The sequence below is a fragment of the Gymnodraco acuticeps genome, unplaced genomic scaffold, assembly GCF_902827175.1.
Source record: "Gymnodraco acuticeps unplaced genomic scaffold, fGymAcu1.1, whole genome shotgun sequence".
Taxonomy (NCBI): domain Eukaryota; kingdom Metazoa; phylum Chordata; class Actinopteri; order Perciformes; family Bathydraconidae; genus Gymnodraco; species Gymnodraco acuticeps.
In genome coordinates, this window is record NW_022991451.1 from 901,314 (window position 1) to 918,829 (window position 17,516).

Below are 17,516 nucleotides of genomic sequence, written 5' to 3' on the forward strand. Positions count from 1 at the left end.
ATCCACAAAGTTCATCTTTAAACAAGGTCAAACACAACTGCCCTTGAAGAAAAGAGTCCAACCCTTTCAAGGGAAACTTCTGGTAACACTGTTAATCATTCTACCTTCATTTAGTTTTGACAGGCCAAACTCATGTGATCCTTGAACACATACATCAAAAAGACTCAAATCAAATCTGAGCTAACAGAAAATGCTCCATTTGAGTTTAGTCAGTAGGCGTAAAGATTCACACTTAAAGTGGCTACAGAACAGAAAAGCTTGCAGATAAGAAATACAATCTGCTTTGTAATATATTGTTCTTTATTGAAAATATGTTTTAACATTGTGATCCTACTAGTAATCCTATCTTTTTTAAATGTAACATTAATCTGATTACATCTTTATTCATGTAACTGTAAGGGAATACACTTATGTTTTTGTATGTATCCTTATTATGTATTCCTTTAACATGTATATTGTTACGTTAGGTGAGGCAGAAGCTTGTCATTTGTCACACACACACACACACACACACACACACACACACACACACACACACACACCACACACACACCACACACACACACACACACACACACACACACACACACACACACACACACACACACACACACACACACACACACACTAGTGAGTGTTATTCTAAGCTCCCTAAACGTTCTTAGTCCATGTTCCACATCAAGGATTTGACTCAGTCCCATCCCACTGTTGTCCTGAAGAGGCTGCTTGTGTTAACTTGTATCAAAACACACTCTCTTTGTGTTCCGCCTCCCTTTACTTTTTTTAATGTCAAGTTCCTTTGAAAACAGAATGATTCATTCTTCAACTGTCTGTGCTTTTCATCCTGGCGGCTAAAAGCGATTTGAAATGGAACATCTAAATGTGCATACAAATCTCTGCAGCCATTCTGTGTGGCCCAATTTATGTGATATAATTAAATGTCCCTCTGGTGTTTTCCGGCAGATGAAAAGTAGAATACAAACATGAATGAGGCAGTGGAGGGACAGTAGTAGTTGTCATTTCCCACTGTTGTGTTTGGCAGACAGAGTCCGGAACTGACAGCATCATTCTTCCAGCACAGTGAACCAACCCAACATACTGAGGCCACATATGGCAGCCATTTAGTGCCAGGTTTTTTATTTTCTCTTACTTATCGTTTGTTAAAGGTGGGGTAGGTAATTCACTTCAGAAACACTTCTTGTTGTATTCCATGGAATGCTCTTAACATCCCGATAGCAATGAATACATTAAATGCTTTAACAATAAATACATTAAAAAAATTAATCTGTGGAAGCCGTGGCGCTGTAAAAAGCACGACCAATCATCTGAGCCGGCCCATCATTAATCAGAATCTGCAAAGTAACTCAAATAAATGTAGTGGAGTAAAAATACCAGGTTAACCTCTGAATTGTAGTGGAGTAGAACAAAGTAGTATGCTGCTGTAACAAAAACATTTCCCAACTTGGGATCAATAAAGTATCTTATCTTAAGATGATCGATGGCTACTGCCATATTTGCAAAATGTGCCTCTGAACCTTGACAAGTGCATGTTTCAGGCTTATCAATTAACAACAGGGGTCACAGACATAAGACCAGCTGTTAAATAAAGCTCTTCTGACCTTAGCTGTCATGTGGGTATATATTAATGCTGCCCATTATGGGCACAAGCAAGGAGGGGGGGGGGGCTGGGATGGACCCGTTCGAGTCCAGTTTTGGATAGTCTGCCGTGGTTCCAAACTTGTCACACTGCCACTCCAACATCCAATCACAGAGCTTGAGGACTAATCACGGAGTTTGTAAAGCAAAGCGGATGTTGTAGTCCCAAACGATAGCTGAGGTGTCTGGGTAGTGTAGTGTCTTCGGAAACTCTGTAGTGTCTTCGGAAACTCTGTAGTGTCTAAACTCCGAAAAAACTATTTGTTTCTCCGAATCGAAGGATAAAAACACAAAAGCATTGTACACAATTTAAACCAATCAATATTGTGTAATTAACAAGGATAAACTGATGTTTTTTAGTGGATGAGTACTGCAGATATATCACTGTGTAATCATTTGACAGTGAGGGGAATACTTCCGGTTTTATTATGAAAACTTCGAGACTAGAAATACTGTTTTCACCCCGTGAGGGTTGACGCTAACTTTACATGGAAGCTGCCCCTTATACAGTCCTCCTGGTGAGACCTCAAATCATCTTCGTAATATCTATCAAACTATAGATCCTACACATCCACTGGATGTGGATTCTAAAAGTACAATATACACTTCTTGCTAGAAATCTAATCAAAGAGCATTTTAATGGCCAAATTATTCCACAATTTAGGATTTTCCAGAGAGGGTTATTTGTGAATAAACGACCCTCCGGAGCGTTTGCAATCAACGGGAGCATGTTGTTTCTTACACAACCACTAGAGGTGCTACACTTTGAAACGTGACTATGGGTCGTAATTAGCTGCTCAACAATCGACCTTTTTGGTCGTTTTTTGTAGGAGGACAGGCTGGCGCGTTCGTATGTTGGAGGAGGGGCTCTGTAAGGAAGTCTGAAGGAAGGGGCAGATTTTTCGGCTGCGTACTTTCAAATTCTAGCGCATTCGAGCTGGTTTCTCCATTCTTACCTACCCTACATTTAAGTGTTTTGTTGTTTTGATATTCACAGCTATTTTAGATGTCTTTATAATTAAGATCAGTTTTAGTCCAGTTTGTATGCACAGTTTGTTGTTTGATTCAACAACAATGTTATATTGAGTCCAGTTGTAATCTCCTCAATGTTACAACATTTTAGTCATTACTTTTAGTAATTTTTTTCTCTCAATTATTTCAGCTATTTTTTGTATTTAGTCTTTTGCTAATTCCTGGGTTATACATATTTTAGTAATTAGATTATATGGAACATTTCAATCAATCTAGTGTGTCAGAATAATTTAATGCAAGATGTTGTCTTTTTTTTTTTATCTGATGGAAAACACAGGTTGAATGAATAAGAATGCAGCTTTGTTACTCTGAGTGAGAAACAAAGACCTTTAAAGAAAATAGATTGAAAAAAGGTTGACTTTTTAACTACATTTGAGCCTAGCATTATTTTATTTTTTTTGCGCCGTTTGATCTTATTTATGGAAAGAAAGGACAGGTTTACAGGACTCTTTACAATTAAGTGCTCTGCTTTGATCTGATTTTAATGTCAACTTTGTTTTTTCGAGAAATGTATTTTAGCACAGAGCTTTATGATATTACAGAAAACCACATCATGTGAAGCTCAATGTTTTGAAGAAACTTTTCTCTGTAATGTTTACATTGACAGACTAAATGTAAAGTCTGTCTGCCTTTTCTTACCTTTTAAATATTTCCTAAAACCGCTATTGATCTTTATCATTGATGATACAAGCAGATTGCCCCGTCCTTTTTAGTGTCCAACTGATACAGTACAATGAAAAAACAGCTGGAACCCTGTTCAGTGCCCAACACAACACCTCCCTCTTTGCATGTGTAATAACAGTTGACTACAAAATTACCAGTACAACTAAACAGCATTGTCAATCATATTTCTCGGTAAACACATGCTGTGTTTATTAGTTAATGATTATATTAGTTAATGTTTCTAATCAAAGTTCACAAAAGGGTTGGATCGGTAGGACGAACAAACACAGGAGAAATACATATTCCATTTAATCAAACATTTCCTTTTATCTAAACATAACCATTTCATTTCGTTTTTTCTAAAGCTAAGTCAGGGGTTTTGTTTTATGTTCTTTCTATTTAGAATGTAAAACTGTATCTAGGATTTTTTTTAAAAGGCTTCCCTGAAACATAACTGAAAATGACCATTTTGTTGGAGACATGGTTTCAAAAGTTATTAAAAGCCCCAAATCTGTCTTAACATTGGGGTGTAATTGGTTTGCTTGTTAGCTCAGTAGTGGGGTTTCAGCTTTTAGCTTTTTATCAGTGGGTTTCAACTGCAGGGATGTTAATAATGGAATCATAATCCTTCTCTTCTATCTCTAATGTATTTTCTTTATATCCAGGATCTGTTTGCGCTGGACGTGGAGGCGTATCGATACAGTGGTGTGAACATGACTGGCTTCAGGATCCTCAGCACGGAGAACAGCCAGGTGGCCTCCATCATCGAGAAATGGTCCATGGAGCGACTCCAAGCACCCCCCAAACCTGACTCTGGTCTACTGGACGGCTTCATGACCGTGAGTCTCATGCACAAAACAAATTAGCAGCGAAGGCTTCGGTTAACTTGTTCTAGAGCAAAATCAAAACACAACAAATTGTTCTGGTCTGGTTCGTGTTCATTGGTGCACGGTTATGGCTCGTTTTGAAAGTCATGTAGCCACTGCCAGTTAACACTCTCAATCTAACGTCAGCAAAGCAGGAGAGTCAGAATGTGAGTTATTCTTACAATATCTGGTCCACACATTTGCTATATAGGTTGAAATGCTCCTTGAATTCATGAAATCCATGCAGTAATAATAATAATAATAAATGGAATTTATAAAGCGCCTTTCACAGGACCCAAGGTCGCTGTACACAGACAAAACAAAACAGACAATGAGGAGCGAACAAAACAAGAACAAATACAATAAAATAAAGGAAGCCAGGGGACCAGGAAAGGACTGGGGTCCGAAGGCCAGGGTGAACAGGTGCGTTTTTAGTGAGGATTTGAAGATGTCCAGTGAGGAAGCGTTCCGGATCTCGGGAGGAAGTGCATTCCAGAGGGTGGGGGCCGCAACACTGAACGCCCTGTCACCCACAGTACGAAGGCGAGAGCGGGGGTTGGAGAGCAGGCCCGTGTCTGAGGACCGCAGACTCCGAGAGGGGGTGTAGGGATGTTAAGTACTGGGGGGCGAGGGTATGGAGGGACTTGTACGTGAGGAGGAGTGTTTTGTAGTGAATCCGGGACTTGACCGGCAGCCAGTGGAGGTGGATGAGGGTGGAGGTGATATGTTGCCATGGCTTAGTGCGGGTGAGAAGCCTGGTGGCAGTAGAACCGTGGTGGGGGGCAGCGCCTTCACTTTCATCAGATCGCCTAAAAGATGAATGCTGGCTGCTACAGTTTGACGACACAGAGCTCGACACACATCACGCTGCTCTATTATAACTCCATATTCTGCTTTTTTATTGAGACGAGCGGTTACCAGGGCATATCATGGCCTCTTTCCCGTCTCTTTATCAAAAGTATAGTCTCATATTTTATCACTGAAACCCAGTGCATGCAGTGCCATCTATGCAAACCATTTGTATTGAGTTTTTTATTTTAAGCAATATAAGCATAGCTTCCTGTATTTGATTGTGTGTGCTAGACACCGGTTCTCATTCCCAGAGGAGTAGGCCTTTTATGATCCTGTGACATTTTGGCAGGGGAGTTCATAAGATGCATTAAAGGCGAGACACCCCAGGTGAATAGGGTAATTTGTTTAACTTAAAGGTATCAGCTAGACATTTCTCCAGTTAATTACTTACAATAAGGCAATTGTTTTTTGTATTACAAGTTTTCTGAAATAACATGTTTAAATATGCAAATTAACCATTATCTCAATAAATATGCACATATTTTAACACATTTCAGGAATCGAAATCTGAACTTTGGATAAAGCCAGGTTCAAAATTATTGTTTCATTTTGTAGTCATATTAGTATCTAAGGCTTTTACAGAAGGGATATTGGATATCTCTTTTTATCACTCCATAAATCAGAAAATACTGTCAACAGCCCTAAAATATCCATTTTCGCCATGTTTTTAGGTATACAATGTTGTATAATTCAGGCTATGAATGATATATGAACAAACCCTTCTGTAAAAGCCTTCATAATATTGATAGGAATATAACTGGAAGGTTTGGTGTCTCTACGTGCTACTGAAGTTGAAATTTCGAACTCAGAGTAGGAGAAAAAACTCATTTTGAGAAAACGACCTTTAAAGATTGCAGTGAGGCGCTAGCTAAACCCTCTGTTCTTTGGATGACAGCTTGCGCCTCGACGCACTACATGAAGGTATTTCATGTTCGGGGTCTTTTGTTTTTTGTATAACCTTGCTTCGTGCAAGTGACAATTGTTGTCGGCTTCTCTGTGAACGTTTTTTTCGCCGTTCTTTTGCCATTTTGAGATTTAAATTTCTAGCGGAAAGCTAACCAGGAAGTGTTTTAGCACACCACGTGACGCATCTGAACGAATCACGTTGTCAGAAATTGACACCAGCCAATGAGATTTCGTTTCTTGGTTTAAGACCCCTTTGTGCTTTCACGATTGGTTGCTGATACAAAGGAAATGACCATATTTGGATCCGATGAGATTGTGCAGGAGAGACACAGCTTTCCAGCGATACGTCTGTTGACATGGTGCACACAGCTGTCGCGGTACTTTATGTTACGTTAGAATGCTAACTTTTGGTGAATTTAGGAGAAATCTACAGACGCAAATAGACAAACTATAGTAAAATAAACACTTAAATGTGTATTTTGTACGTTTTCCTTCCAAATGCCTGAAAGAAAACATGTTATAGAATCAAAATAGCACAACATCTCAAAATTGACCAGTACTTGAAAAACGATGTTTTTGCCTGCCGTGTCTCGTGGAAACGCTGTGCGTAAAATGTGCCCTGCAATAAAATAATCAACTTTATCATAAATATCTACCTTAAAGTGAGGTTATAGAAGACAGGAAATATATCTTGCAGCTGTGATTAGTTGTTTGTAGTCACTTGCCAAGCGGGGCGCGCGTCTGCATTCCAAAAAACCTTTAAATATACAGTGCTTTCAACCAAGGGCGCAGCCATAGTGCCCTGAAGAATAGGCGGGTTTACTTTACGGCCCCTTATGAGGATTGCGAATATTATTTTTCCTTCGAAAATAAGTGCCGTATGTATATTTATTACAAGTAATGACAACAGCTAGGAACAAAGCATCTGAACATAATGACTCATACACTGCTCTGATCTCATCTTTATTATACACTGTATTTGTCCAATAGCAGCTTGTATCTATGACCAACCCAGTCTCACGGCATTTCGTGTTCACCAACATGATTTTTTTATCTATTGATTCGTGTTCACCAACACGATTTGCCCCTTTTTTTTTCGTGTTGCACGGCACGATTTTAAAAGCAATGTATTTCTACTGCCTGCAGCACGTCTTTTTCTCCGGTCGGGTCGAGGAAGAGCGGAAGCTGTGTGGTTCATAAAAACATGTTCTTACTCAATATCAAGCCACAGTTATTGCTTTTATTTGAAATCCTATAATTTCTGACTTTTGTTGCCATCTGTGAGGAAAATAAATGGGTCTCAGAGCCTCAGAATACGGAAATCTGTATTTTTTAAATCTTTTTTTTCCTTCTAATTTGTTATTCTTTTCAAAATAACACACTGTTATTTACTCACCAATAACACACAATTATCCTTGCTTTTATTTATTGGTTTAATTCCATAATCTCTGGCTTTTTTGGCCTCCGTCAGGAACTGAATTTCAAAATAAAAATAACCGGAAACAGACGTAGGCATTTCGAGCGATTACCCAATATCCTCAGCTATGGTTTTAAGCTCGTTTATTGGATGTTTTAGCCGCAATGCATGCTGGGATTTGGTGTTTATATGATATGAAATCCGGAAAACATTTTAAAAGAATAAAATAATACTTAATTCCAAGCGCTCTTGCTTTTCTCTTTGAAAGTCATCACATAACGGCATTGTAATACACGGTTTGGCTGCATTGTATATTACAGATCTGCCGTAGTTCTTTATTTATAGAGCCCTGATGAGAAGACCTTTGGAAAAACTGAGAAAATGCCGCCGAAACTGAATACTTGACGTGGATCATAAATATATTCAACAATTAAACAACATCTTCAATTTCTCTTCACACAATACGTCTCCTTGCAATATTAACACTAATTTGGCTGACTTTTACATTTTATCTAATTCACAGATAGGTTATATTTACACCATAACGGTGCACAGCTGATATAAAAGGACTGTAGTTTTTAAAGATATTATTGATTTTCTTTGAATGTAAGAATGTAAATACTGAGTCTGAAATAGTATAGCAATATGCTGTAAAATTATGTGAAAGCATGCATAAAACTACACATCTACAGATGTTGTACGAAAACACAAGTGTCCTACACTAATAATACAAAGTTATTATGGCTGTGTGTACCTTGTGTGCACCTCCTAGTGGTTAAAGCACGTTATTGAATTATTGTGTTTTATTTGATTAAAAAAATATTAAGAGTACATACTTTCATAGGAGGAAAGTATACATATAGAATATAAAAAATCAAGAAGATACTATAAGTGATCTCTACAATAAAACAGTTTAGTGCAGAATGTACAAAGATATTAATAGGAGGAGGTGCAAAACAGAAAAACGAATGAACCTTTATTTAAACATTAAATAACAGATTAAGGTCTTCTTTTAAATAAGAAAAAAACTTTGGCGGTGTCTATCTACAGATAAATATTAAGCCTGACAAAGTACTTAACGTCTAATATATTGCTTTCCTGCAATGTTAACTATGTTGAAGCACTTATTTTAACTGATATTATACATATGAATTATACTCTTATGTATGTAGATAGAATAAGAAATGTGCAGAATATGACAGTTTAATGGTGGAGGTTCACACATATTGATAGATGTCTGTTGAGGAACCTGTGACCCAAGTGTTTCATTCATTGCATAACTACACCGTAGTTGTGTATATGATATGTCAATAAACCTTTGAAAATCTTGAAAGGGATGTGCAAAATAGCCATAATATACAGTCTTTAATTAACTATTAGTAGAGAATAACGAGTAATGAATATACTTTATTACTCATTTCCATTCATGTCAATTTCAGATACATGTTTTAGTCTTCTCAAGCACCAACTATCAAATATCTCTCCTGATTGTTGGCACTTGACAATCACCTTCCCTGAATTTTACTCAGGTGTAACTAAAGTCTGGTTTAAGGGTTGTTTATATTTCACATAATTAATCAGAATCTGCAAAGTAACTCAAATAAATGCAGTGGAGTAAAAATACCAGGTTAACCTCTGAATTGTAGTGGAGTAGAATTACAAAGTAACAATGAGCTGTCATGTGGGTATTAATGCTGCGCATTATGGACACAAGCGATTTTCACCCATTTATTAATTATATGTTTTACATTTGATAACACCAATGTGTTTAATACTGGCAACTTCTAATTGTGGGAAAAACGAAAACGTTCAGTAGAGACGTCCCATAGAACATTTTGCGAAACACAATAGCCAGCATGTGTAGTTCTGGGGGGGCGTTCGATTCCAGTTTTGGATAGTCTGGCGTGGTTTCGTTCCATTTCACACAGCTGTTTGACACTCTGCATAACCTTACGGGGGACTGTAGTCCTAAACGATAGCTGGGGATTATGGGTAGTGTAGTGTCTTCGGCCATCCTAAACTCAGAAATGTTGACAATCGCAATGATGCTCGAAATGTCCCTTATAGGCCTACGTCTGTTTCCGGTTATTTTTATTTTGAAATTCAGTTCCTGACGGACGCCAAAAAAGCCCAATATTATGGAATTAAACCAATAAATAAAAGCAAGGATAATTGTGTGTTATTGGTGAGTAAATAACAGTGTGTTATTTTGAAAAGAATAACGAATTAGAAGGAAAAAAATATTTAAAAATACAGATTTCAGTATTCTGAGGCTCTGAGCCCCATTTATTTTCCTCACAGACGGCAACAAAAGTCCGAAATTATACGATTTCAAATAAAAGCAATAACTGTGGCTTGATATTGAGTAAGAACATGTTTTTATGAACCACACAGCTTCCGGTCTCCCACGACCCGACCGGAGAAAAAGACGTGCTGCAGGCAGTAGAAATACATTGCTTTTAAAATCGTGCTGTGCAACACGAAAAAAAAAGGGGCAAATCGTGTTGGTGAACACGAATCAATAGATTAAAAATTGTGTTGGTGAACACGAAATGCCGTGAGACTGGGTTGCTATGACACGTGAAATTCACTTGGGGATGTTCATAAATCCTACATTTATATACGATTGCTATGATTTGGAGAAATAGAAATGTATCTTTTCTCTGATGCTAAAAATATGCTGGCAGTGTCATTGGATAAGAACCTTGTTGAAGCACATGGAGTTTTTACAGCAGTCGACCAATGAGACAGCCAACCCATCACTTTGTGAATTTTGGTTGTGTTTCGCCATCTGTTTTTCTGCTTCTTGGTTTTAGACAGACATAAAGTCATTTAAGAAATACATTGTTGTTCTGGAGATGATTCGCTATTACAATGGATGTGCAGCCTAGTAGCCTTCCAGTGGTCCTGAGGGAGTCAGATGGAGAACCTCGGTGCTCCGAGTTGTTGGCCCCGTGTGTGATAAGAAGAATCTCTGTCACTGTGGTGTGAAGCCTCTCTGATCAGAGCACACTGCCTATAATAACTGTTCCTCCACGCTGCTTTCATACCACTCTCTTATCTGGGAAACTTGCCAAAAAACATCAACCCACAAGAGACAAGGAATGGAAAGGAAAAGAGAGTAATGGAGGCAATCGGAGAAATGAGAGGAGGGGGATGAATGTTAAAGAGAAAAAAGAAGAAGGACAGACAGTGGGTGAAGGGGAGGCAGAAGTGAAATCAGAGTCCTTGTGTTTGATTCCCAGTTCGACTGTTGAGGTGTTAAACGTTAGGCCGATGATTCCAGTTGGAAAGCACTGGCGGTGGCAGCGGCAACATGTTGGCTGCTGATTGAAAACAGGGGCTTACCTCTGGGGAGTAACACATTCTCTTTTTTCTAAAACAGCGAGGTCTTGCTGAGTCATGTTTCTGGATTGATATCGGAGAGTGGGTGTTACTCGGTTTAAGCCCCTTTTGTTGGATTTGTGGCTCAATCAATACTCGTTCCCACTTGAGACCTGTAATTGACTGTGTGTGTAATAACTGTACCTTTTCAAAACACAAAAAGCTCACAGTGTCTTTATAGCTTCCAACACGAGCTGATACACGGAGTCTATTTGAAGTCTCCAGTCCAGATTAACAAGAAACGAGAGAATATAAAAGATCTTTCTCATCATTCTCTTGTTGATTACCACCTCTTTAACTTCATTCTGCGGTGTAGAGAGTCGTCAGGCGGGCAGAACTAGGCGGTTATTTTTGGATCAGCGACAGGCGAAGATTTATGTGTGCGAGGAGTGTGCTGTGACCCTGCTCATCAGTGAATTAATGGCATGAGTTTGAAGGTGGGGATTGATTAATTAGACAAATGGCAATCAGTCAGCAGCTAATGCATATTGACATGGTGAAAGGTTCCGTAAAGGTTTGATTAACGGCTTAATTTGTGTGCTGTATTTACGGTTTTGTGTGCTTAAGTAGTGAATTGCTGATGTGCTGTAACTTATGAACTCGCAGATCATGACAGATTGCACTGAGTGAGCAGTCCAGCCACTTCCCTTTCTCACTCCATTCAGCACCATTGTTTTTACATTTAGTGATTGAAATTGCCGTTTGAACAGTATGGCTTTGCACAACAACAATCTTGGGTTTGGTGCCAAAGTTAATAATAAGATTGGAGCCAACTGCAGTGTTTGACTTCAAAAGCAAACATTTAGAAGGTTCTACTTTCCATCAAATTGTGTTCTTGGCAGCTAGCAAAAACCTCTGTAAAGCATTATAGATCTAGAATAAATAGCCAACGTATATTTGATCTATCCTGTCAGAGATGGACTTGGTCGCTTAACCAAGCCAAGCCAACCAGGAAGTGAGCCAGGCATTGAAACACATTTTGTAGTGGGACTAAAACTTATGTGCGAGTCTGTGATGTCTTTTGGCCCCAATAAACTATTCCTGTTGACATTGGGAAAGAGACGTCATCAGCAGAATCAGCAGATATATCTTTATTTAAATCAACTTCACAGGAGAAAAACACTTGAATAGCCCATATTAAAATCTTTAAGGCCTTATAGTTGTAAATGATCTAAAAAGCTTAGTTTCAGAGCTCCTTCCCCTCCTCCTTTCAACTGACTGAGCTGAGACCGTACGTTACGCCGCCTTAAATGCAGCAGGCAAAGCTTAAAGAGGCCCTATTGTGCTTTTGGGGCTTTTCCCTGTCCTGTAGTGTGTTAGGTCTTTGTGTATGAAACTGGTCTGTAAAGGCAGATGTTTCTCCCACACCTCCTTATGTAAAACTATTTTTGCAAGCACTATAACACATTGTATTTGATACGCTAAGGGGTGGGACATCGCTAAGTGGTTGACCAATCAGAGCAGACTGGGCTCTGGTTTCAGACAGAGGGTGAAAAGAGGTGCTGCAGCACAGGCAGTATGAGAAAAATCAAGAGCTTTTTGAACATTAAAGCATGGAGACATGTAGAGGCACAGAATACAAATATGAACCTGAACATTAGCACATGTCCTCTTTAAGGAAAGAGCATGTGCACATGCTTTAATGAGCAAGATTCAGGTATTTGTGCACTTAAAAGTCATTTTGGCATTATGCGCCACTGAGCGACTTTTATAGGAATGAAAAGAGCCCCGCTACCAAAGCTGTATCCAATTCTCTTAATAGATCCATTGTGGAATCAGCATTCACACTGAAAATGACCTCAACAGGGTACTCCCTAAAATCTTCAGCATCTTGTCTCATTGCATCAAATCATGAAAAAGGTGAAATGAAATTTGGTGGAGGGACCGTTTTGTTGTTGTGGGAGAAATCAGGTAAACTAATTCTGCACCTCATTTCTTTGTGCTGCCTGCAATTAATGTGGCGTTGGAGAATCCCTGCCCTCAGTCGTGGCTTAACATGCACGACGACAGTGACCTTACAAGCTCCGCGCTCTCATTACCATAATGTCTGTCCTTGTTAATTGCTTAAGCTGCTGTCTGATTCATGGTTAAAAAAAAAACACTCAGGCATGACTGTAATTTCTGCGTTTATCTCTTTGTCATAAGTCTGAAAGCCAGAGACGTTCACTTTTACCTTTCTCCTGGCAGACAGGCTGACCCCTCCCTCATCAAGGTCATCTCTTTGTTTGTTGCAGCTCCACCACACAGTTGGTATTCAGAGCTGAAGCATTGCTGCAGAATCCTTTATTTTGCCATATTAGCATACATATGCTACACCTGTGGTACATTTAAATAGGGCAGTGACGGAAAGCTATTTCCTTTTTGACAGATATCATTTAAAGCATGATCCGAACAGAGTTATGTCACACAAACATCTGACACATTCCAGGTTTCATATTATCTGAGCATCAGTCAAACAGACCGTGAGCGGAGAGGATGAGTCATGTTATTAAATATCAGGAAGCGCTTCTGAAGGCTTGCCAGACAGAAATGTGTTTGCACTTTGTAATTATTGTGCCAATAAACCTACTCACACCTACTTTCACACCATTTATTTTATATTTTGAACAAGCATTGCAGGGCATTCATAAAATAAACACTGTCATCTCCACATGACATATTTACTAATCCCCTCCATTAAGCAGTCTTTTTGTTTTATTCTCTGTCTTGGCAGAACATAAGGTCTTTCTTTTTATAGTTATGGTCTCTTATTTGTTATTTTCTTTCAACGCTGTCTGATTTGCTGCTATATAGATATATCATTTCCCTGCTATGAAAATGTAATTTGTCTTAGTGGGACTTTTATAGGTAACGTTTTTTTAAGACATTGTCCACTGTTTTTAGCAGGATCTTTACTCCAGCGTCAGAGCCTGATTGTTGTTCATCGATATAGTTACCATACCTGGTAGGACATTAAATAACATGATTCATGAGATGACAATACAAGGCAAGGCAAGTTTATTTATATAGCACCTTTCAATGGTGCAATTAGTGCTTTACAAAAATAAAAGACATTAAGAGCATTACAAAATAGTGCAGCGGAAACACATTATAAAATTACATTAAAAAGCATAGATAATAAAAAAACATAAAACATGAATAGCACAGGTATAAAATACATGAATAAAGTGTCTATATTGGTCCACACTGTTTTGAGTTAAAACTACACTTTTGAAAGTGTTAACAAGTTTACACTTGGGCAGAGTTCCAGCAACTCTCTCTATATTTAAAATGTAACTCTGGTCAACACCGGTCAGTGTTACATGTATGTAACACTAGCTTGCAGAGTCAAAAGTTAACACCACAAGTGTAATTTTTTGTAACACTAAATAGAGTTAAAGTAATATTAACACTATTAAGGATATAAAATGTAACTCAACTCTTTAGAGTTGATTCATATTTTTTTAAAAGCACTGTAGGGTGTCAATTTGTAATCTCACCTACACACAATGCAACATTATTTTAAAAAACGATATAAAAGAAAGACACAAGCCAAGTTTCAAAGTTTGCAGTTAACAGAGGCATGACAGGGGGGGGGCGAGAGACCAGGAGAAAAAATTGTTTTGAAAAAAATCATAATTGGAAAAATTATTGATTCGAAAATAATATGATACAGTACAGTACAAGTACGTCTGGGTCTCTGTGTTTTATTCAAGCTTGGCTCTGTGTGTGTGTGGAACGAGCCATTGTGTGTGCGTGCGCGAGCGAGAGAGAGAGAGAGAGAGAGAGAGAGGAGAGAGAGAGAGAGAGAGAGAGAGAGAGAGAGAGAGAGAGAGAGAGAGAGAGAGAGAAGAGAGAGAGAGAGAGAGAGGAGAGAGAGAGAGAGAGAGAGCGCATCGCCGGTACCGGAAATCGTTGTTGTTAGCTTCTGGTGCTCGCGAGCTACGCTAACGGATATATGGAGCTTTTTCAACAACAAGGTGGAGAGAGAACTCTCGCCTGTCAGACTGAGAGGCTCAGATAACCTCAGCTCAGTGAGGTAAAGGACTCTCAGTGTTTAGATTACCCACTGAGATTAGTTATCTCAGTGGGTCTCAAACGGTTTAGTCACGATTAATGTAAACAATTCTTTCCGAGGCACACGTTTATATGATCATTATAGTTATAAGAAAATAAGAGAATAAATGAAAAACAGGTATGAAATACTATATGACAGTAAAACAAGAATAGAGTTTAAAAGGGTGATTTGTAAAATATCCATAAAGAAATAGTAAATCTGTTTACAGTTCTGTGTTGAGAGATGTGTCCATAGATCTCTTCATTTTGCTCTCAAAGTGCACCAGATTGATGCTTTTAACGTCAATATTTAAAAACAAATCTTCCCGGGGGAGCTTGCCTCCGGACCCCCCTATGTGAGGCAGGGGCGGATCTACCGGGGTGGCATGGGGTGGCAACTGCCACCCTAAACAATAGCCTTGCCACCCCAGCTGCCACCCCAGTTGGCATCTTTGTTTTGAAAGAAAAGTTGTGGCTCATCGGACATTTATGAGAGAAAGTCTCTAATGTCCGAGTGCAAGTGAATGCAGCACAATATGCACGTCATGTAACCCCTCCCCCGGTCCTGGCGCGAGAGTGGAAATATGATTGGTGGCGAATTCACTTGAAGGTGGGGACGGCGCAAAACGAGAAGCCTTTCGGACCCAAGCACTGAAGGAATGAGGTATTTGCGGTCTACAATGACAGAGAAGAGACTGTCAGTTTGGCTGTACTCAGCATTGAATCAAAACGCACTACAGCTGTTGATCTTAATAAGTTTGTGAGGCGTTTTGCTGAACAAGATAGTAATCGCCGCATTCAGCTGTAATAGACATGCCAACTTGATGCTCTGCTCACGGATGACTCGATGAGAATAACAAACTGTTAAGATGATGACCTTGTATGCGTGTATATATTTTTTTCTTTGAGGGGGTCTGCCCCCAAAAAACAGTTTTAAGTCCTGAGAAAGTAAAATAAGACGGTGTGTAAAACTACACTGCCCAGCCAACAGAAAGTAACCACTTTGATTGAACTAGGCCAGTAGGTAAGGACCTTCCACTGGATCATAACTGCAGCGATGTTTATGTTTTAGCTGAATACACGTTTTTTAACCCTAACTGATGCAGTTAGTCACTTCTTTAATGTTTGTTCTTTCTGATGTAAAGTCAAGGTTCTAACTGTATATCAATAATGATATAATTACTTGTTTTTCAAATTTGAAGGAGGCTGAGCAAGCATCTTGATGAACATTCATCATTAACTCCTCCAAAAAATATAGTTTATTCAATAATAAATGAATATGTGAATTATAACAGTTCTTCACTATATCTGTAAAGCGTCTTTGAGCACCTGTAAAAACGCTAACAAATTAAATCTATTATTATTATTATTATTTATTAACAGTGATTGACAGCTGATAGGAATAATATGATTGTTAATAGTATCATATTCATTCAGACAAACATCAATGAGACAGTTAATTAATGTACTTATTGCAGCAGTCTGCATAGATTTGGTACCCCTGCTGGTCTAAGAGTGAAACAAACTCATTCAGTTATTGTTCAGTTAAAATTCATTAAATTACATCTGCCACCTTGTAAGGCTTTACTGATGTGCCACAATAATATCACCTATGTGATTGAGTTAAAATATTAATATTGTGGCTTTCCAAGTTAACATTGATTGTAGGGGTGTAACGGTTCACAAACATTTCGGTTCGGTACATACCTCAGTTTTTAGGTCACGGTTCGGTTCGGTACGTTTTCGGTATAGCAGAAAAAATTATCACAAAACATTAAATATTTTTTTAAAATTATTATTAAACTGTGACTAATGTATTCAAATAAATACAAAATATAGTAAAATAAACATTAAGGTGCAGCATTTCGATGAACTGAAATAATCTGTATTTGAACTGTACTAGTACCTAAGCAGCCAGCTTGACATTAGAACTTGCTTGTCATTGTATTTTCATGTTGTTTAAAGAAAGATTAACTTGTCCACATTGCTTGCTGAAAGGGCAGATCTGCTGGCAATAACAATGTCTCCTGCTGTGGATAACACCCTCTCTAGGGACAGTGGCAGCAGATACAGCCAGGTAGCGCTTTGCTAACATGGCAACATAAGGATATTTGGCGTTTGTAATAGCTTTGGCTCGGTCTGAACTCTTTGCGAGTGGTGGAGGCTTAAATGCTAGTGGGAGTTGGGTTTGCACTTCAGTCTTTTTTCTTTTGGTACCGGTGATATTCGGGTGATGCCTTTTCAAATGAGTGTGATGTATTGCCAGCCGCGTAACCAATGTTAGTTGAACAATGCCGACAAACAGCTTTGGTTCGGTCCACCTGTCTTTGTCCTTCATCCTTGTACGTAACTGCGAAATCAAAATGTTCCCAAACCGGAGACTTCAATGATGCTGGAGGATTTTCAGCTCAACTTTATCTGCGTTCGCCATTTCGACAGTTCCTCAAATTACTGACTACATTTGAACGCATCCCTGTGACTAGCTCTCATAGTATGCCTCTCGTCCAATGAAATGACTTGGTCGCTCTATGATATAGATTACTTCCAGAAAGTTGTTCATGTTCTCAATTTTTTACGTTTAACGCTATATTCGTTCGGTACACACGTGTACCGAACCGAAGGGCCCGTACCGAATAATTTCAGTACGGGTACGTGTACCGTTACACCCCTAATTGATTGATATGATTGCGATTTAAATCAGCATA

General features: G+C 38.7%; 1 protein-coding gene across 5 annotated transcripts in view; it reads left to right on the forward strand.

Moving 5' to 3' along the window:
- The window catches only part of grik2 (glutamate receptor, ionotropic, kainate 2), a 321,479-nt gene that overhangs the window by 139,296 nt on the left and 164,667 nt on the right, over nucleotides 1-17,516 (forward strand). For all 5 annotated transcript variants that reach the window (XM_034196514.1, XM_034196516.1, XM_034196515.1 and 2 more), the window contains one exon: nucleotides 4,017-4,190. In XM_034196514.1, the coding sequence (XP_034052405.1) occupies nucleotides 4,017-4,190 (174 nt within the window). The remainder of the gene's footprint in view (nucleotides 1-4,016; nucleotides 4,191-17,516) is intronic.